The following is a 23,136-nucleotide window of genomic DNA, read 5'->3' on the forward strand; positions in this document are numbered from 1 at the left end:
TTTGCATTGAGCAGAAACACAGTTTCCCACAAGCAACTGAATGTCTTGGCTCTGCTCCCAAAACTCCTGTGTGGGACATGACGTCCCAGGATAGTGGAACTGACCAAAGGTGACAGGTGAGAAATGTTCACAGGGAGGATAGGTGGAGCGGCAAATGTTTCACCTTGTTTTTACGCAAGTCTAATTGCCTCCCGACTTCCAGCACAAACGGCTGTGGCCTCATTTATGGCTGTAAATTTGATACTGATTGACTTCGACCCAGTTACGCTGTGGACTTGATCAGGGACAGCAAACCTGGCACACTAGCCTGGGACACGCCCACTTTGTAAAAAGCATAAATAGAACCGGGCAAGGAAATGAGCTGCAGTTAATCTGTTTACACCTTACCTCTTCTCCTGTCTCCACTCCATCTCACCTGCAGCTCCACACCTGCAACATTCATCTCTTGCCTGCAGTACTCTACCTTTTGCACTGTTCCTCACACCTGCCGGACTGACACCCACAGCCCACAAGCCTTACGCCTGTGTGACTGCTCCTTGTACTTACAACCAGCCGGTCCTCGCCTGTGTAATCGCTCCAGACATGAACCTGCGGAGGTCGCTCTGGCTGTTGGCGCGCATCACCCTGCCCGTGGTGGGCTTCTCCCTGGCCTGCCTGGGGGCCTTCCTGGTGTCCCTCCGGAGCACCAGCAGCAGCAGTGCTTCTGCTTTCATGGAGATCTTCGCCTACGTCTGCATCATCTGCGGCCTCCTGGTGCTCATGGTGGGCGTGTCCTGGACCATCTGCCTGGGCATGAGAAGCAAGGTGTACCAGCAGCACAGGGGGAGGCAGCCCGAGCACACCATCCACGTCCACACTGTCGACAGGTAAGGCTCACCTGGATTCTGTTTAACATTCTCTCTTTCATTTGCTTAGCAAACCAAAGCCATCCAGGCCAGCATGCATAGCTCACATTTTTACACCTTATCCATTTGTACTGCTGAATATTTACTGAAGATATTCATGTTAAGAACCTTATTTAAGAAATGGTAGTGTCCCACTAGGGAATAGTACCTGCAACATGCTGGGCGTCTTAAGTACTGCCTTTCACTGTTAGCTTATTCTTCTAAAGGGGCAAAGGCTCTGAGGCTTCTTGCACAGCAGTTTATCATCTGTATGATCATTATATATATACTTAAGAGATAATTTATATTTCATGTGCATTCAAGCAGTGCAAACACCTCTCTCTCTGCAGTAGGTGTGTGATGATGAGTCTCCTGCATTATCGATCTCAGTAGAGAGAGAGTGTGTAGTGTTTAATGTCTAGACAGTGACGTACATTGACTGTAGAATATCTACCAGGTCAAAAGTGTATCGCATGACTTATCAATGAAGGGCCTAGTGTCAGCAGTTCAGAAAAAAAGCACAATGAGCAAAGAGGATTGCCTTTATTGACACCTGCACATGAGCGGTATTTCAATATGCAAACTCCTCACTTAATAAAATGAAGGGGACTTGACTATTCAAGTGATTCTCTAGGTTTTGAATCCAAATTAGAGAACTCGAAATGGTAATGATTTTTCCTAGCTCCACTCTGATGGTAACCTTCAAACCTGTTGATCTTCACTCAGACCTGAGTTCTACCCTCCCGCCTACGAGGAATCGCTCGAAAGAAACAGCGTCGATGCCCAGGTTGTCGTGGCTACTGAAAACGAGCTCCATTACAGCACGGCACCCCCGATTTACACGCGTAGGAGCTCAGAGGTGCCGAATGATGACTTCAGCAGTGAGGAACCGCCCTCCTACAAAGAGGCCATGCTCCAGGATGAGAGCAGCTCACGCGCACAGATGAACGGTCCCGAGGTGGACGGCATGCTGGCCAGCGTTCCTCTTGACGGCCGTTAGACGTTTGACTCGAGGAGACTGAGACACAGAAAGCGGCAGGCATGCAGACAAATGAGGCTGCCAGGCTTCGGCCAATGCTACATGCCTCAGTGGCTGAGAGAGGCCCTGCAGAATGGAGAAGAGCACTCCTCTGCTCCAGGGTTCACACCAGTGTGAGGAGACCTGAGAGCCACTGACAGACTAATGATGGATTGACTATAGTGGCTGTCCTCTCTAGAGCACATTGTACTCGAAAGTGTCATTGTCCTGCAATGCAGGTAGTTTCAAAAGCTACAGGTCCTACACACTGTAGTGCTGAACTCAAACAGAAGTGGTGCCACTGGTGTTTGTAGCACAGACATACTCAAAGCATAGAGGCCCCACTTATAGTAGAGTTGCAATAAAAGACAAGTGGTCCTACTGTTCTGATGGTACAGATAAACTGAAAGGACAGAGGTAATACTCAAAGCATAGACAGTCATTTCCAAAAGGGAGAGGTCCTGCTGTGGTGGGAAGGTATATAGGGACCAGGAAAGGCATATGAGTGGGAATGTAGACGGTTTAGGCAGGGGAGGGAGTGTGTGTGCTGTACAAATGTACAAAGGCTGCACTTCACAGTGTAATGTACAGGTGTGCTGAGGGGCAGGTGAAAGGACAAGAAACACACAAAAAATTTAGTTTTTATCATTTAAAAAACTGGGGTATTGACTGTGACAGCAGGAGTCTGGCCTATCTATCCAAGACTACTGTATGTTTTGAAACTTTTTGCAGTTTGGTTGTGTATCTCTACATGGTGAGTATAGATCCAGTCTCAGTGATACAACCTCAGGTCAAAGCCACTGATTTTCCTGTCTGTTACGTTCTCAGTTCTTGCCTCTGTTCTGGAAATTGTGCTTTCATCTCAGACCTTTTGATATTGGTCTCAGACCTCAGTCCCATTACTGACCATGACTGCAGTCTGTTCTCTCTCTTCTCGCTGCAGCCCGAGGGCCCTTGGTTAGGAAGGGATTTGGACTGAACGTAAAAACAAATCCAGTCAATGTGGAACCACTCCCTCTTGTTTGTAATGCTAACATGGGTGATAAGACAGCATTATTTACAAATACACGTCCCTGAGTGAGTTTATTAACTGCAAAAGGATTTGGACACTGCTGTTCATTAACCTGTCCAGCTCAGTGATAAATCATGATGGATTACCGCTATGCTACAGGAAAAGCACAAACACTACAGCTCATTCCTGATGCAATACTTCAGCGGTGGATGACACTGCCGTCCAAACTTTCTACATGTTTCATTGCTGAAAATAACTGTTTTTTCATTAAAATAAAGACACAATTTTGCAAATAGTGAAGCTGTTTTGTTATGTTATTCTGGATTAAAATGTTGTATTGAAAAAGATTCAGTTGCAAGAAGTATTATTGAACATTTTTCTAATGAATGACTAATGTTACTCTTATTTAAATTTTTAATGTTTAATTTAAAATTTCTGCATCCTTATACTGTGGATATGCTCCTCGCACAGTGCAACTTATAAATGTAATCAGCAAATATTACAATATGACACATATAAATTGAAGAAATAAATAACAATTACTTTATGAAATATCAACTGCCCTATTGTCTGAAATAGAACTTTTCATTGATTACACATCAACTTCACTGTTGAAAAACAGAAAACAACTATTTGAGAGTATTAGTATTCACTGATATTTTTGCTTGAAATGTGAAATTCAACATATTTGATCATATAAATGTGTATGGTCTTTATCTGCTTAGATGATCAGTTCAAACATCATGCAATACTGGAGGAGAAATTCAATTCATCAAACTCTGCAAACTAGACATAAAATTGCCTGTTTAAAAAAATGCATTGTTTTACAATAGGCCATCATCAAATGCCATCAATTATTATCAACGAATCATGTACAGACAACACGCAAACAAGAAATGAAAATATTCACTGTCATAAAGTCTACAACAGTGGTTGGGAAACGTGGAAGGTCACAGCAATAGGAAAGATGGGTACACATTAATGCATTCGGGATGCCATAAATCAGCCATTCAGCATGTGCTTAACGATATGACTATATTCCCTGTCTCGTGTCTGTTTTCGTCAGGATATGCACAGGAATGCAATCATGTTTTTATGACCACAGTTGAGAACATTTATGGCCTCACCTTTGAATCCCTTTCGGCGTGTCTCATCATAAACTGATCTACGGTGTTATTTTACTTTGAATGACGAGGCATTTTTTTTCTTCTTACCTCGCTCAAACGTTGGTTGCTTTGGCAACGTTCAGTCGATACAGTAGCCTACCTGCCAAAAGAATCTATTTTATTTCCCGTAAAACATAAAATAAACCAATTCAGGCGATGAATATATGACTGCTGTGGCAGTGTACTTGAGGAAAGTTTCAGTACAAATCTACCTGGGGGTTTTCATCAATGTTTCCTCTCAGAATATTACTTCCTCACAGCCTTCAGGAAAGTGCGTTGTAAAGGATGACGTAGCCATACAAACATCATTATGTTCTCTAACGCTGTACATTTGAGTGCTTCATAACAATGCAGATTTGCCAAAATGTAAGATTCATGATTTATATTTCTTCATAAGGAAATACTTAGTTAAATTTTATGAATCATTTAACATTTTTAATTTAATGCGTTCAATGATTTAATAGCGTTTAATGACCCTAATTCATTATAATGAATGTTAATTAACATAATTTAACGGAAGAATAATCAGGAATTTTCAGTGTGAAAATTCAGACCTACACGTGGAATGATAAACCAGACAATAGATACAGTGAAAAGACCAAAAAGTACCCATAAACGAATTTAAAAGCTTTTTAATATTCACTTTCCATTATAAAATAAGAAATGCAGATGTGCTCTGATGGGTTTCAAAAACATTTCTACTGTGCAGATTGTATTTAAACACAGTCAACGCGTGTTTTGCTGTATTCATGAGATAATGGTTGTTTTTGTTCTAAAGATCTTTAAACATACTGGGAAAATAAATATTTCTCAATCAATACGTTCATGCTTTTACACACTGTACTTCAACACAGGATTTCACACAAAAGAGTTTATTTATGTTGAACTTCAGATTTACAAAAACTAAATACAGCAAATGAAAATGTTTTTCCAAATCACCTGGGGGAGTAGTGAAACTGCTATAAATTTTCTTTTGGACCAACTTAATTTCAAGGATCCCTTACAACTAATTTAGAGCCTTTGTTGGCAAAGTTCCCTTTTAGAGTTTTCTAAAAACAGAGCCTTGGAAAGCAGACATATTCTTCTAGGTAACGGTTCTTTTACAGTGTTTGTTTCTCTGGGAAGGTGGTCTCTGATGGGAAGCATACTGCAGGTACCTGCTTATTTTAACCTATCAAACTGAAATTGTTCTCACCCTCTGACTGAAGGGCAGCAAGCACACACAGGTGCGCTTTGTTTGCTTATTTTGAATATATCTTCATTCATATTTTCATTATGAATAGAATGGGCTGTAGAAACACAGCTGAGAAAGTGTAGAGGTAAGATGCACAGTCAGATACATGATTGCAGTGTGTGTGCATGTGTGTGTATGTGTGTGAGTGTGTGCGTAGATCTTAGATTTGCATCCTGTGGGAATGGTTGAAAAGTGAATATTGCAACTTGTTTCCAAGAATTTGAACACATAAACTGGAAATATATTCCAAGTTTTGAAAGAGCAGACTGATTGAAGTGAGTAAGGACTAGCACAAGATTTTATAATAGTTAATGATTACATTATGTGTCATTCAGGCAATGATCTCAGAGGACAGGAACTTAATTCAGGAAAATAATTCTTATGAGGCTGGGTGAAAAAACAAACGTGTAACTTTAAATTAAAATTTCTATAAGTGTGAAGATGACAATATTCTAAAAACCAAAGAAGAAAAAGAGCACTGTATGTTTTCATAAAGCACAACTGCATAATATGTCAGTTATATCAAACAAAATTCAGATCTCTGGGGCGTGAAACATGCTTTTTATGTTTTACATTTTTTAGGTTTTATCATAAATGATGAGAAATCAGTTGTCATTCAGTGGATACAAGTGATAAGAATACAACAGGAAGTGTGTTACAGATATTTACTCTCTCTCTTTCTCTCTCTCACACACACAAATACAAACACACACACACACACACACACACACATACACACACACACACACACAAAAGTGCTATAAGTTTTCAGGGTGTATTTTTGTCGAATATCATGTCATGTGGTGTACTGCTTGTGTGGCATCTCAGAATGTTTATGCCTCTAAAAGGCTACTACATTTTCTGAGTTCACTTCAGTACATAATCAAAAACTCAAACCTAAAGTTCCCTTTTCACCCTATTTACTGTGACATACCAGGGTACAGGCAGAGAAAGACAAAGGTACAGGGCTGAGAGAAATCAACATATTTCAACATATCCTAAAACATTTTTTTCATCTATGTCCGAGTATGTAGGAGTACTGTCACTCCTATAATAGATTTTCCCTCTTTGGTACACATTCGTAAACATCTTTTTAAACATAGCACTTTATGTATTGCCTGTAGTTCAGAGAATATACTTGCACCTAAGTCATTTTTCAAAGGTCAAAAGGTTGCAGCCAGCAAGGGGTAATACAGACAGAGAAGTCAGAGGAAGAACAGAGAGAGACCAGCCAACACTGTAATATTCTCACCACCTTACTGTGAGAAGGCAACGCTTCACAGGCATTACAGAAACATTGTAAATGTGTAGCGCATTAGCTGGGAGAGTGGAGCGGTGTCACATGGAGTGGGGTAGACAGTGTGGAGGATGGGATAGAGGGATGAAGAAGAGGAGGTGAAGACTGGATCCTTGTGAAAAAATGTCTCTTTTTTGGCCCCGAGTGTGAATCGTCAGGGAAGCTCAGGTAATGACGGTGGGGCCTCGGCGTCCTGTCCGTTCGTGGATGTCTGAGATCTTCAGCGCAATGGCAATGAGGGGGCCCAGCACCGCCTGTGAGGAGCAGAAGACAGAGTGATAACTGAGCACACCTGCACTATGGCTGGACACCTGAGAACACATGCATCAGGACAGCACACCTGAGAACTCCTGCATCAGGACAGCACACCTGAGAACTCCTGCATCAGGACAGCACACCTGAGAATACCTGTTCCCTGTTAGTAAGTACATGCACATCTTCTCCACAACAGCACACGTGCAACTATATAATAATACACAGGCACTATGACAGCCCTTGTGAGCATACCTTCCCCCACAGACAACATCCTAGGAGAAGAGATATGACTGCACCCTGTTAAGGGCCACACCTGGGCCACCTGGCTGCCCTCACTGCTGGGTGTTCCACAAAACAAACAAACAAGGTGGCTTAACCAGACACAGCTCCACAGGGGCCAGCCATTAACTCAAGACAGACAATTGTCTGTCAACGCAGACTTAATACGCTCAATTTACAGTAAAAAAATCCTGCACAGGTGTGTCAGCTGCTGCAGGGGCCCTTTTTCTGGGTGCTATCTGACAACCACATCACTGCCTGTAAGTGCAAGTGTCAATCAATGCAGGTGTCACAGAAACTGAATCACAGTAAATGTAAGATTGCAGTGTTGTCATAGACACCATGCAACTGTACATGTCCCATGAACACCACAACACATCATTGGCCAGCAGGCAAAGACAGAATCAAACTAATGCTGTCCTAGTGAAAAACACAATAGTCCACCTACACCAAGTGAAATTTGCCAATTCAGGATCTGTTTATGAATAACCCATTGAATCCCATAAGCAAGTTATATCCTTTTCAAGCTGAAGATGTCAGCATGGTGGTTGGCACACAGATGAGCAGGAACCATTCACCTAACCTTTTTCCCTAAGGAAATCTTCTAAATGTGATCACTGCACTTTGTCCTCAAAATAAGTGAAGTGTTCCTGCCTGTATATGGCATGTCTATCAGCTTCTGTGTATGTCTATGGAACATCCTGACAATAAAAAAAAGCCAAGAATAAAATATCTAGTTTATGCCTTTGTTGTGCTGTTTTTACTCTTGCTACATATTATTTCTCTTCTAATTCTTTTCAGTATCTTACAATAAGAGACAAGGAATCAATAAAAAAAAACAGTAAACAGACAGCTAATAATTATTGTGATTGTAACTGTGAGTACAAGGAAATGATTCTGAGGGCATTAACCCCTTTAAAAAGTCAACCAGGGATTGGTATTGATGATTCATTCATATGTTTTGCTGTGGTAGTCATAAATGACCAATAATGTAAAAGGAAATATTTCTGTTATCATGTCTGAAAATAGGATAAATATTAATGGATAGAGCCGTGGATTCATGGCACGCATTGTGTTTCCATAAATATTAAACATTAAAATGGGCTGGGTTGTCTGGAGATACCACACCCTCATGACTGTAATCTGTCATTATGAAACTTAATTATACTTTATTAAACCCAAGGCAAATGAGCTTTTCTGCAGCAGCATGAACACATATAAATACATATATATAAAAACAGACATTAATACAGCTACATAACTCGCATACCTCTTCTTTCATAGAAATCAGGATAATGGAAATGTATTTAAATGATTAAAGTACATTCAAATCAGTTCAATAAAATCTCCCCCCTACCCTCAGATAATGAACTCAAAACTACTTCCGTGGAAGTGGGCAGTAATGACCCCCTGAATCTTTCCTCAAAACAACTGGATACAGTAAACATGCTACCGAGCATGTTCTCCTGCTGTGCTTGTGTGCTGTGATAGGGATGCAGTCTGTTCTTCACCGGCTGCCTTTCAATAATGCCTTTACCTCAATGCCATCTTTCATCTTTCATCTCCCTCATTGGTATTTGCTCTACAGTATGCTGAAAGTCCAAATTATTCCAAAGAAGCTGCAGTTGAGGTAAGCACACTTCACACTAGTGAGCAGACACACCGCATACTGAAAAGGATTGTAGGCAATTTGATATTTAATACATAACTAAGCACTGTGGCACAGAGAGTGGTTTCACACACAGTGCCAACATTGCTGTCTGAGCAAGAGCTGAAGTACAGTAAGTCAGATGTTTTTTTTAAAGATGAAAATCTGTTACAGATAAATTCCCCTCGCAAACATCATAAAGAATGAGCGTTCACTGGACTGAAAGTGAAGAGATGGCCATTTTTGCTGAGGTTCAATAAAGCCCTTATCAGCTGATATGCAGGCCTGGTTATAGCCGCTCACCGATTGGCAAAGCCATAAAAAAACAGGACCGGTGGCATCAAAACAACAGCCTTACAAGGCAGGGCTCAAACTCCCATGAACAATATAAATCATATCAGTCCTGCATACATAAACACACGTAGGCTTCGACAGCAAAAACTCATTCCAAAGTCAAATGTTTCATACTATGTTGCCGTGATTGAACATGATAAAGAATTTTTTTTTTGCAAAGCAACTGAACACCTTGCGTCTGGAGTGATAGACATACAGAGAGCCACACGTGCTCACACGCACACGCGCGATCAGACCTGTGTTTCTCGGTTCTGTCTCTCAGGGTCTCTCTCATAGCTCTCGGCGTAGATCCGGATGGTGGCTCCAGTTCCGCTGCCGGTCCCGCTCAGCCGGAAGATCAGCCTCGACGCATCCGAGAAGATGATACGCAAACCCTGCAGACAGTGGTTTACAGCACAGGGTCAGTACACACAGTCACTCACAGCACTGAGTTACTGCACAGAGCCTTACTGCACAGTCTCTATAACATAGTCAAGCCAGAGTCACATTTTTCTTCAAGAAAAATCTGAAGACACATTTCTACCGTGCTCACCTAAACACCTGAAACACTACCACCTAAAGCAATTTCTTATATCATACACTTGGTTTTCCATTAAAAAAAAAATAATCCATGGTTTCCTGCATTTTTTTATCTCTTCATACCACCTGGCCTCGACTATTGAAACTTGGTCATGTTGCACTTCTAATATTGTTGACTCTTTATGTGGTCTTTTGCCTGTGTTGTACTCTGCCTCGCAATCACCATACACAGTAAGACATTGTCAAGTCACTAAATAAAGTCAACAACAGTCACTGCACAATCACCTTAAAAAATTCAAGACCACATTCTTCTCCTGAAGTCCATGTAAGTAGGCAGTAAATCTAGTAGGATCCTCTCCAAGCTAAATCCCAGAGAGGCTGTTTTTTTCTCAGCCAATTGAAATAAGTCATAAATTCTTGAAGAATGCAAGAAATCTAAAACTTGTTTGTTCCAAAATAATCATTTCAAGACTGTATTCAATACAGGAAAAGTATTACTGGAAATAAAGATAGAAGTGAATCTCTTATTGCATGGCTCTGGGGAAAATACAGAGTGTACACACTGAAATACCCATAACCAAAGCAGAGAACCGGCTGCTGGGCGTGGACTGTGGAAACAGGAATCCACCAACCCAAACAAATGACACGCAGTGAACCCTCTTCTCCACTAGATGTCACTACAACCTCATGTTTGCCACAGTGTAACATTGACAGTAAGAGGCATTTAACAGGACAGGGGAAATGAGAGGTGTCCGCTCATTCCTAACAATAGAAACGTGTTATCAGGAAGTCCTGCAACGCTCGTTAAAAACGCTACCCCTCTGGAGAGCATAGAGGAACGATGTCGAAAACGCGGGCTGTATTGTCACCAGCTCTGGGGGGTCTGTGATGAGAGTGGGATGTGCATGAATTCGGTAGCGGACTCCAGAGACTGGTGAGGCATAGCTCTGCAAAGCCCCCAGCTTCGTCACCTGTCAGCACGCCCGCAAAGTCCCTCACAGAACCCGTGTCTCCAGCAGAGCCTGGAGGGAATGAGCGGGTGTCAAAGTGTGTGTGTGTGTGTGTGTGTGTGTGTGTGTGTGTGTGTGAGAGAGAGAGACTGTGTGTATCTGTGAGTGTCTGTGTGCATGTGTTAGTTTGAGTGTGTGTAGGTTAATGTGAGTGTGTGTGTGACTGTATTTATTTGGGTGTGAATGTGTATTAGTTTGAGTATGTGAGAGTGTGTATGTGAATGTGTCAGTTTAAGTGCAAATATGTGTATGCCTATGTGTGCGTTTGTGTGTATGCATGTGTTCATTTGAGTGTGAGTGTGTATTGAGTGTTTATGCATGTGTTTGTCTGAGTGTGTGTGTGTGTGTGTTCATTTGAGTGTGAGTGTGTGTGGGATGCCTGGACACTGCGCCGGACAGCTGACACCCCCTCCCGTCTCGCAGACAGCCAGAGCGGAGGGGGACGACAGCTGCCACAATCCTGTCCCGTCTGGAATGAGGGGAACGCGCTCCTGGATAAATAGGTGCCGAAGAGAGACAAGGAGCACACTGGATTTTCCTACCAAAAAAAACCCTCAAAGACTTCTAAGAGTCACCAACAGACTGGGAGGGGAGTGTGAATCTGTTGCCAAGTACTGCTCGGCGACAGCTCCATGGACAACACTGTATCATTACCAGTGTCTAATCCAACTTTCACTGCCACAAGGCAATTCACCTCACACATCTCACTGTCCAGCTACCAGATCAAGATCACCCCACACAATGAAGTTAGCGTCCTCTTTCTCACTGTCCTTGATCTTCTCTTGTGTGTCATGTGTCACAATAAGGGCAAAAGGCTGGAGGTCAGAGGTCAGAGATCAAAGCATAAGAACTGAGCTTTGGGGAGGGTAAGATTCAACCATAACCAACACCACATATAATCTGACAATGAGAGGGGCATGTTAGTGCATTTAACATTCTGAATGTGAACATAATTCAATATCATCTAGTCTTCAAAGGCTTTCAGGGAGGGGGCCAACTGGGACATGTGTGGACTTGTGGGTACGTGGAATTTGGGGGTGTGGGAAGTCTTCCAGGGGGATAGTTTCCTGGACAGCACAGAGAAGCATCAGCTGGGTAGACTTAAAAGACAAAGATGAGGGTGGGCATCAGTCCAGAGAGTGAATTATTATCATTATCGTTATGCATGCATTTATGTATGTATTATTTATTTATTATGCACGCTCTTTGAAAGTGGAACTTGCATACCTCACATTGAACATATAATTTCTACATACAGCAGGATATTGACTAAGGCCACACAGGTTACCTACCTTGTTCAAGGACACAGCTGCTCAATTAGGTCATTTAAGGTCCCTCAAGGATTATACCTTAGTCCCCCCCTCCCACACACAAACAGAGACCAGTTCGGTGCTACTCAACAGTTTAACACAGTAGGAAGTCAATTACTAGCTTTTCTGCTTTCTCTTAAAAATACATTATGTCACCATTTGGACACTTCAGAGCAGAATTCCCTACTTACATGGGATATGTAATTAAAAGTAAAGCAGAGCTCTGTCACTGATAATGGTCTGGGAATAAATGCTTTCATTAGGCATGACAGGAGGCTTCTGTTTTGGTTTCCTATCCCAATATTCCCTGTGCATCAGAAGAGGAGTGACAACTCAAACAGAGGAGGAGTTACAACTCAAATACAGGAAAGGTTAGAGGTCAAATAGAGGAGGGGTTACAACTCAAATAGATTAGAATCTACAACTGAAATAGAAGCGGGGCTACAAATCAATTAGATGAGTTAAAACTCAAATAAAGTTACATGTAGATTAGAGGAAGGGATAAACCTCAAATAGACGGGTCAAAGTTGAAGTAGAGGCATAACACTTGACTACCTTTTGGACATATATACTGACTCCTATGCGTTGTCACAGACGGTGGCCTCTGACCTGATTGCGTGCTACAGTTCCGTCCACTGGGTCGATGTATTCAAAGTTGTCTGCTTTTTCCACGCTGTAGACGTTGTTGCCCACAGCGAACTTCTGACTGGTGAAAGCCTTGTCTGAAATCACCGCCTCTAGGTCTCTCATCATGTAGAAGGCAGCTCTGGGATCGACTCCCTCGTAATCAAACCTGGAGGAACACACACAGACACGCTGAGAGATTGAATGTGCACACACACACACACACACACTCTATGGCTCACAGCCCAGGCAATCAAACTTTGAGAAGCACACATACACACACACACATAGACACACACACACACACACACACACCGAGCACATAAGTGGGGTTCATGCCCCGGCTCCTCCTCTTTCCCATGCTGAGGGCCATGTGTGGGAACGGGGAGCTGGGGAATTTTGCTGGCACACCCCCGAATCTGACAGCGCTGTCCTGGGAGCCGGGTTCGCTCCAGGTCTGCCACAGGGGACCAGTTAAATGTGGGTCACAGGGAGCCTTCTGGCATGCGTATCGGCCAAGGTGCACAAGAGTGGTGAGTGGACCAGATGGAGGTCGTTCTGTTGAGGCCCTAAATTAAGGGCGTCTGTCAACTGAACAAATAACATAACTCTGTCGACACGGAATTCTCGCATGCATGCTGCAGCCCAGCGTTAGATGCAGGAGTTCCTTGTTTCCAGCTGTGTCTGTCTGAGGGAGAGTGCGCGCATGTGCGTGACTGAGCGTGCATGACTGCATTTGCGACCCATCACGCAGTTTCAGGTCTCTCTCTCTGTGCAGCGGGAACCCTTGGCTGCCTGGAACAAGCCTTCGCTTCTTTTCATGTTTTGGTTTGACTTGCAAGTTTTCTTGTCCAGGGTGAAGCAGGGCGGAAGTCTCCAGAAACCGATCCAGAGCTCATATCTGCTGCCATGGGAACACAAAGCAGCACAGCAGCCTGGAGCCGGGGCCAGGATATGGACCTCACCACACCCCTGCGCACACACAGACGGGTCACAGGGTTGGGACGGCTCGGGCCAACTCACCGGCAGAAGTAATTCCGGCCCAGCTTGGCCCAGTGGTCCTTCACAATTTCCTCCACACCCTGTTTGCGGGCGGCCATTATGGACAGCCAGACCAGCACTGACCACAGCCCATCCTTCTCACGGATGTGGTCTGAGCCTGTGGGGGGTGACAGATGAGATGGATGTACACAGGTAAGGGTTAAACAAATAGAAATGCAGAGGTGGACATCATACAGGTAAGGGCTTCATGGAGAATTATTACAGTAAATGAGTACATACAGGGAGATATGCACACAAGTATTACACAGGTTGCATTCCATGGAAGGTAACCGGCAGTCAGATCTGTAAAACTACTGACAAGGCCCCTCTTCCACAGTAAGCTTCTGTATACAGTAGGTGTACCATATTTTCAGCCCGAGAATACTGCTTTCCTGCTGAGAAGCAGGGCTGTTTCCGGCACAAAGATACATCCCCACGACAGCACCTCTCTCTTGCGCTCAGCGGTTCACAGGAAGTTCATCGGCAGTGTAAGGCCACAAGTTAAGAGCATCTGGAGGCCGGGCTGGTGGCTTTCCCATGCATTCACTCTTACTGCTGCCAATCTCCCTCTCAGAGGACTCGGAGCATTCAAACTGGATTTATTAGCATGACAGGAGTCATCCTCCGCTGCCAAACCCTCTCAGGACATGAATATGCGAGATCAACCCTCCCTCCCAAAAATAATAAAAATCAAATCAAATGAAAATCCCTCTTTCTTTCTCTCATTCAGCAAAGAAAGCACGGGGGACTGCGGTTGCATGTGATGTAAATCACTTGCAGAAATGTCGCCGACTGAGAAGCGGTTGTGAAAGTGTTTTAACAAGACATTCTTTTTACAACTCTGGAGCTTCATCCCCAGTAAAAGGAGCTTTTTTCTCTGTGGAAGGACGTGTGGGCAGAATCTTTTGGCTGGTAGCTCTTTGGAGCTGAAGACAGAGGATTCTATGTTTTTTTGTGATTCATCTCGTATCTGTGACTTATTTCATTCAGTCAGCTGGCTTCACATGCACAAATTACTCCCAGATGCTTTTATCCAATTGGTCCATGGAACCATTTTCCATTTCTTAGCTTAATCTAGTCTCACCTCATGTCACTGCATTATTAATTATGTTTTCTGAGAAGCCTCTGACCATATACCCCTAAACAGAGGTCAGACTGAAGCAGGACCTCCAAGCACATGTGTTATGATATTCGCACAATGCTATCGTAAGACCACTGCAATGTCACAGTGGCATTACAAGCAGGTTATGCCTTAGCTGATCTGGCACACCCAACATCAAAGCGCTTCCTGTTGGACACCGGCGTTACTACTTTGATGGACCGGCCAACATCGTCACACACAGAAACTCCCCTGGCTCCACCCCTGGCATCACACCATAAAGGGGCCGTCCTACAACATGGTCCCTTCCCACCAAGGATCCCGAGTGGCTGGTGACGGCCACGCTGCAGCGCACCTGTTCCCCCACCGAGGGGACTTTTCCATCTCGGATTCCTCGCCGCTTAGCTGTGAAATCTGTCCCCGCGGCTAACCCCGCTGTCACTTTCCATTTGATACTCCAACGCAAACAAAGGAGGTTGTTATATCTTTCCCTAATTACAGCCATTGATTCAACGCCCCCCTGGGGCTGTTCCCCCTCTAAGCCCCCTCTGTAGGCTTCATGTTTAAGAAAACATGTAGGATGCATCTGAGGATTACCCCCGAGCTACAACAACACACTACAGTTATGATGGTCTAGGTCTACATAAATTGCTGATGATGTATTTTTTATTTTACAAAGAATACTGGTGTCTAATTCAGTTTTAATGATTCTGCATTCAGTACTCATGATGTCCCGTAGAGTATTCATGATTTTAGACTACTGATGATGTCACTTACGTGAATACTGACCTTACATACACTACTAATGAGATCATACAAGATAAATGACCTTACACAGAGTGTTGAAGATGTCACACACTGTACTTGAGATGTCACATGGAGTACTGATGATGTCACACATGGTATCACCCACAGTATTGGTGTCATGAATGGTGCAGATGACGACAGATGCATTACTGTGAAACAGATCAGCATCCTCTACGATAATTAAATCAGAATGAGCATGACATATTCCTCAGTGTAAATTCAATTCATAAAGATGCCATCATGTAAACATAAAAAAGATTATATATTTCTCTGCCAACATCCTCCCCGGGGCCAAAGCCAAAAGGCCTTTAATATCAGGTACAGATATAAACCCAGCTGTTTATGGAGTGAAATGTTTATAGACGCAGTCTATCAACAAATGAAATGTTACCATTTTCAGCATAGAAATCACTTTACATCGGCCTCTTACATGGAATAGACTGTATTTATACACACCAGACTATGTAAAGCACAGTGAAGCATGTAACCCTACAGGACACAGACACTACCTAAAATAGGAAAAGAGAGGGGTTAAGCTTCCATGGCACATAAGGTAGGCACTGCAAGTCAAGGCCTCTGTGACGCTGGCTACCCGAAGGGGCCCAGTGATGTCACTGACCCCCTAAGGAAGGAGTCGTCTTTTTTTAACATGCTCCAGAATAGTGTGGATGACTAGTAAAAAAACTCAACCACACATCAAGGACCAGGCATCAGAGAGCTTATACATCATCAAGTCATTCTGCTGCTGCAGTTTGGTATTTAACCCAAGGTGCGAAACACAGCATTTAGCACTGTTAGCCCTCAATGGTCGCTAGTCACAGCGACCATACATTTACTGTTAGTTTCTGCTGTCACGAGCTACAGACACTGTGCATTCGCTGGTTGTCTACTGTGGTCATCAGCTACAGCAATTTCTCATTTACAGTGTTCTGAAGTCACCAGCTACAGCAGCTGTGCATTCACTGTTAGTTTTCTGTCATCAGTGGCCACAGTTAATGTGTTTTTACTGCTGTTCCACTTGCAAGCTGCACTTTTTATTGCGATCCTTCTGAACTCGCTGGCCGCAGCTACTGCGCTTTTACCGCTGGTCTCGGGCGCTGCAGCGGACACCTGCCGAGCAGCAAGCCCGTTTACGCGCCCGCCGCACGCCTCACGTGCCCCGCCGGAACTCGAGACGACGTATTTACAGTGTAGGCCCCACTTCGGCCTGCAGCGAGACGTGGGAGGTGTGACGCGTCACTCTGGGGTGATTTACTGACGCAGCGGCCGGCCACGCTGGGCTGCCTTAAATGGGTTGCGCAGCACAAACTCCACATTTCTCTGGGCTCTCGCTCCCAAAAGGGAGATTCCCACTACAGCGCAGAAACAGACTTGTCAGAGGGAGCTCTTCTCATTCCTTGAGCGGCCGCCAGGCGAGGCTTCTGGGTGATGACGATCCCCAGACTTGCTTCCTTTTATAGCAGAAGAATGGCTGTTATTTACAATAGAGGATATGCATTAGGCTGTGATGATTTCACTGAAAGCTGGTTTACTCTATTTGGGAGCCAGAAAAATGAGTGGCCATTTAACAGCCACTGACTTCAGCATAAGGGCGTAAGCTGTACAAGGGGGCTTAACAGCATTGTGATCCATGGGTTTCAATGGGAACTGTCAACACAGACTGCAGGGGATCTGTTCTGATGAGATCCAGGTGAGGGATTGATCAAGGCTAAAGCCCTGATTTGAGGAGGGCAGTGCGACACACACTGCTTGTTCCCACAAGTGCAACATAGTATTAAGTGCAGTCCCTGTGAGGGTAGCTGTGTGTACACTGTATCGGGTGTGTGATCTGTCTTCATGTTTATGAGGTGTCCTCGTGTGTGTGTTTAGGCTGTGTCAGGTGTGTTTGGTATTTCCAGGTGTTTTCGCTGAGTCAGGTGTATAAGCTGTCCTCACATTTATAGGGTGCCCCCAGATGTGTGGGCTGTGACAGGTACATGCAGCGTCTCCAGGTGTACGCGATGTCCGCAGGTGTGACCTGCCCCCAGGTATCTGAGATGTGTCAGGAGTGCTCACCTGTTCCAAAGCTCTCCTCGCCACACAGAGAACATCTCCCAGAGTCCATCAGATTCCCGAAGAACCTCCAGCCAGTGGGTGTCTCATACAGCGCCACCTTCAGGGCTTTAGCCACCCTGCGGATGTGAGAGGACACATGAGGACCACAGGCTCTCCCCGCAACAGCATTTGAGAAGAGACAGACAGCACTGACCACCAATAAACTGAACAGTAACATGAACCACCCCATAGCTATACAAAAGGAGGAGTGGGCACGTCTAACTACATAAATTCTGCCTGGAAAAACCAAGGACACCATCGGCCACAAATCACAGCCCGGCACATGCTCGGCACTCTGTGCACCGTGGGGTAAGACCCTTTCAGAGCTGAAAGGCTATTTGAGGAAGTGCCAGAGAAGGTAGAGCAGCTGGATCAACAGGCCAGACAGAGATCCTCACTGAGTCACGCTTGTGTGTCAGTGAATCCATCAAGGCCTTGGCCTCACTGAAGTACTGCCACAGGTCAGTAATAGCATTGGTGATCCAATAGTGTCAGTGGTCAAAAGCATCAGGAGTCACCCAAAACAGCCAAACATTTTATGGCCCAAATTAGCCTGTCTATGACCGAAATAATACCATTTACAGAGCATTGAAAAAACACAAACAAACAAAAAATTATATTATTTGTGTCTGGAAATAAAACTGTTCTCCCATTACAAATAATGACAGCTGCATTCCTCTAGCCTCACTTATTAAAAAAAATAGGAAGTTCTGTTTGGTTTGAATATATAAATAATAAATCCCACTTCTGTGTCCTGTGTGTTCAAATTCCAATGTTTTTGCACTGTGACCATGGCAAGACCTTACTTTGACTAAGTCCTACAAGAAGGTGAAGAATGTGGATGTGATCACCTCTGATCCTGTTCCAGTTGTAGCATGAGAAACATTGTTTTTTTTGTGTTTGCAGAAAAAAACTTAGTACTGGCCTGGTCAGAGACAGTTTATGTTGTGCCTCTTTTAATAACCATTCAACACACAGAGCTTCATATTTAAACTCTTTTCACTTTAACTCTGGCTTGGCCCCCAACACGTGCACCAGCACAGAGTCACAGAGGATATGCTGAGTGGGCGTTGCCAGAGACGACAAGCCTAAAACATCAAACAGCTGACTCAGCCCAGGATTGGCCCGCAAAGCGTGTTTGCCACATCACCATGGAAACTCAAAGACATCTCACAGAGGAGTCTGCGAACAAATGTTTATTTATAACACTTTAAGATGCACCCTGATGAGAGTGTTTAATGACTTTTTTTTTGTTCTGTTTGGGTTTGATTTGGTTTCATTTCTCTGGAGACTTTGTTGAGATGCCTGCTGAAGCTCAAAAGCTGACAGGGTTCTATCGAAGCCATTCAACTGTCCCACGCTGGGGAGTAGCTGCAGTGGGAACATGCATGCAGACAGCAGCCATGCATGCAATGGCGTCGCAGTAAACACACATCTCTGTTAACAAACAGAACTGCCCCCTTTGTCTAAGTAGTGCCAGAACAGAGAGAGAAAGAGAAGAGGAAGTAAAGAAGAGAACTGAGTGAGAGACAGCAGACAGAAATCCTGTTCTTCTTCCTTGTCGGTTAGGTCATGTATAAGCCTAGAAGTTGTACTTTTTCATTTTCTTATGTTATGTTCCACTGCAAACGTGTGTTCTTCGGTAATATTTACCACATTGTATTTCATGGCAATAAAGAATTTGAGCTTGAACTGGACTGAAAAGAGTAAGAAAGACATGGGACAGAGAAATGGTGAAAGAAGAAAAGAGAGGGAGCATGGGGGATAATGAAAGAGAAAGAGGAAAAGACAGGGTGCAGACAGACTTAAAGATTTAAACAAAAGGGCGGTGTTGTGTGTAAACCAATGAAACCAAAAACAAACACATTAACAATTTTACATGTAGAGAGGGGGGGTGGGGGGGAGAGTGAAAAAGGGAGAGGAGGGAGAGAGGAAGGGGTTTTTTTGTTCTTAACAGGAATGCCATGGTGGTCACGATGTGGGTCCTGCTCTGCAGCTCAATCAGAGCATTACAGCATGTGTGAACCTGTAACATTCTATGAAAAGGGCCTCTAAGACCCAAACAAATATGTCACACATCAGTCCCACTTCACAAGAACTGCGGTACGCCCAAGCTGGTGCCAATAACCACAGGATGTAGGTGCAGCTGGACTGTACAATTTGGTCATCTTGTTTCCATTTTGAAAGCAGGCTTTTCTTTTAAGAAGTCTGACAAATTACCATAAATCACCTCAAGTCAACTACAGCACTACACAGACAGCCTTGCTAAGCTCTAGCTAAAAGAACGGCACACTTAACTTATTGTGGGACTGAAAAACGGAAATATTTACTCCAGTTGTATGATACAGTGTAGCTTGTGCTGAAAAAGTCTACCAACAGAAAGAGGGCCAAAGTTGCACAACCTTCAGTTCTGCTGTTTAGTTTAGTTTATATTAGCACCAGAACAATATCCGATCTCCGTCTGCTGGCTGAAAGCACCTTCTTGTTTTTAATTGTGAGTTTTGATTGTTTAACTAAGGTCGTTTCCTGCTTAAATCAGCTTCATTTATTTCCATTACTTTTCAATGATTTTTTTTAAGGATAAAAGTTTTACTTTAAAGGGTTTTTTTTCTATGGATGCAATAATGAAATTCAACAAGCACTGTGATACTGGGGGATTTTGAAGAGATGTATTTTGGAGGCTTAAAACTCTAAAAACATCCTCTTCCTGCATGACTTTTGACATTTCTCCCTCACTCCTAAGTGCAGCGCACATCCTGCGAGACTTCCAATTGCCTCTGCCCACCAGGGGGCACTGCACTCAGGGTTTTGTGGCCTCGAAGCCGTGCAGAGATGAACGACGCACAGCAATGCCGATTCTGTGTTAAACCCGGAGGAAACACGGCGCTGTGTCCCATGACAAGAGGTCACGAGATGCAGGCCTGACGCAGCACATCGCTACATTGTAAATGGATTTAAGTGCTTGATATTAAGACTCTGGGGAGAAAGCATTGATCATTTGGAGTTTCTTGTGGTTTCGCGTGCTCAGAGGCACGGGGGGGGGAAGTGAACGGCAGTCCAACTTCATTATGTGGCTTTGGTAAATGCATGACACATGGAGTGTTGTGCAACGTGATCGCTCCATCATTTTTTGTCATAATTCCCTTTTTTTTTGGAATTCTGGAGTTAGGAGTCCACATCCCGGCTGTACTTGAGGCAAATTATTGCCTTGGAGGATTCCCCATATCACCCCCATGTTTGAGGCTGTGTTTGTATTAGCTGGCAGCGATCCCTGTATATTTTATTGGCAGCCTGTTAAAGCGATTCCATGTCCTGAAACACCGGATGCTTATCTGCAAAGTCTCCTTGCAGGCCATTGTTCCGGCTCAACATCACTTGTGATGTGACTGTATGGTTTCAAACCTTTTTCTTAACACCTGAAGCTGTGCAATTTCCACAGACATACAAACACAAGGGAAAGGTGACCAATGACAGGGAATTGGGAGTCACCTCTTTAAAAAGACACCTGCTAGGGCTTCAGGTGTTAGGGAACAGGTGGACAGGGTCAGGATCAGATGAGTGAATCTCTGAGCATCTAAAGCTTTGCTTGCATTTGATTCGGCCCCACATAATCACAGTGCCAAGTGAGACTGGCAAAACATACTCCTGGCTGTCATTCGGTAGACTGAGCATAATTTTGCATGGTTTGTGAAGCGAAGTGCACCCATGACTACATATGGTTAAGATCTCACCATTTGTCTCTGGAGGCACATGGTCTTGATTGGCCACTTTGCATCTTGGAAGGAGAGCTGACATACTGCACTCTGACCTCTGAAATAAAGCAATCGCAGCGCTGCGAGACGGCAAAACTGCAGCTCTGCTCATCCAATAACTTAATAAGGAAAAAACACCAGGAACAAAGCGAGCTAACCTTCTGGCAAATGTTTGTTTTGAGCCTGAGCCATGCACTGAAATAGCTACTCAGAGAAAGGGAGAGAGAAGGAAAGGGAGAGAGAGGGAGAGAGATGGAGAGAAGGGCTATGTGCTGAAATAGCTACTCATAGAGAGAGACAGCAAGGGAAAGGGAGAGAGGGAGAGACAAGGGGAAAGGGAGAGAAAAAGAGAGGGGGGAGGGAGCTAGGAAGAAAAAGAGAAAAGGAAAGAGGGTGTCAGCCATGTGCTGATATAGCTACTTAGAGAGAGAGAAAGAAGGGGACAGAGGGAGAGAGAGTGAAAAGGAGAGAAGGAAAGACAGAGAGATAGGGGAGAGGGGATAGAAAAGCAAAAGGGCCAAGTTTACATATTCTCCCAGCTAACCTGCAGTCCGCTATCACAGAGCGGAGCACACACAGACGCTGAAGTAAAACAAAACAAAACAAAAATGCCTAAAGACGGAGGAGAGGAGATTTATAATCTGACGATGGCCCGACTCTCCCACAAACAGAACTGGAACAAACTTAGTAGCTCCAAACTCCGCAAAGCAAAACAAATCAGGACTGGAATGCTATTCCCAGAGGGCCTCTGTGCACATACTACATTAAAACAGTTCTTAATTACCTCCTTTGACTTATTTTGTTCCCAGATCCCTGCCACTGTGTACAGTACATAACTGGCACCTCCCAGTTACTGCTATTTCCCATAAGAGGTAAGGAGGAGCAGATTCAATCAAAGCACAAAAAACAGCATGTAACTGATTTTACCCTGAAAGCACAATATAAGCTATAAATAAAAACAGAACTTTAAATAATGTAAACTGTTTGCCAAACCTCTCTGGGCTTTGATTGAATCACCCGCCCTCTTTGCTCAAATAACAAGATAATCTCTATTCAGTATATCACATAGCCATGCTTTTCACTGCGCCTTTGGAATGTTTAACACAGTAAAGTGTCCATTTCTACAACATCAGAGAGAAATGATTCTGAGGCCTTGGCCATTTGCTATTGGTCTCTAATGTGTGTATGTGTATGAAGTGTGGAGGCTTACAGGGCATAAAGCTGTTAAACGTTGAGGAGCTCCGCCCAGCTGCCATGGGGGCGGGGACAATGGTGCAGCGCAGTGGATAGGCCCCACGATGATGTGGCTGTTTATTTTCGGGGGGATTACCAAATAACATCCAACTGATGTTGCTCTCTGGGGAGCGCAGTGGCGCAGAAAGCCTGGCACTCCGACAAGAAAGTGGAAACTGTGACCCCGTTGCTCATTGTTGATGTTTTAAAGGCACGTCTCTGGCCAACACAAGTGAGGGGTCCTGCTCCTCTCACACACGGTACAACACACAGGGCAACATTCAAGAAACATTCTTACAGTGTTGTGACAATATTTTCTTGTTGCTGCACCTCTGTAACTTTACCAGCAGAGGAAGACCAGCAGAGACTAGCTACAGACTTCTTCCTCGATCATAGCAGGCTGATCTGTATCATGCACTGTTATTCAGACTGATTCACTTGAGCCCCAGTGCTGGATGCTGGATGTTGAGATGCCTTGCCCATTTACATCACTCAGGATT

General features: G+C 44.0%; 2 protein-coding genes across 2 annotated transcripts in view; one reads left to right on the top strand and one right to left on the bottom strand.

The window, feature by feature from the left end:
• Positions 1-582: 582 nt before the first annotated feature.
• LOC118776203 (transmembrane protein 252-like) lies at positions 583-1,884 on the top strand. The gene is made up of 2 exons (XM_036526316.1): positions 583-866; positions 1,611-1,884. Exons 1-2 carry the CDS (start codon positions 583-585, stop codon positions 1,882-1,884), a joined length of 558 nt encoding a protein of 185 aa, XP_036382209.1.
• Positions 1,885-6,286: 4,402 nt separating this feature from the next.
• Positions 6,287-23,136, bottom strand: part of pgm5 (phosphoglucomutase 5) — a 30,576-nt gene continuing 13,726 nt past the window's right edge. Inside the window, exons 7-11 of the mRNA XM_036527184.1 lie at positions 17,613-17,728; positions 13,634-13,769; positions 12,596-12,779; positions 9,384-9,521; positions 6,287-6,865 (exon numbers count right to left, since the gene is read on the bottom strand). Coding sequence (XP_036383077.1) covers positions 6,776-6,865; positions 9,384-9,521; positions 12,596-12,779; positions 13,634-13,769; positions 17,613-17,728 — 664 coding nt within the window. The 3' untranslated portion in view covers positions 6,287-6,775. The remainder of the gene's footprint in view (positions 6,866-9,383; positions 9,522-12,595; positions 12,780-13,633; positions 13,770-17,612; positions 17,729-23,136) is intronic.

This window comes from Megalops cyprinoides, chromosome 4 (assembly GCF_013368585.1).
Source record: "Megalops cyprinoides isolate fMegCyp1 chromosome 4, fMegCyp1.pri, whole genome shotgun sequence".
NCBI classification, from domain to species: Eukaryota; Metazoa; Chordata; class Actinopteri; order Elopiformes; family Megalopidae; genus Megalops; species Megalops cyprinoides.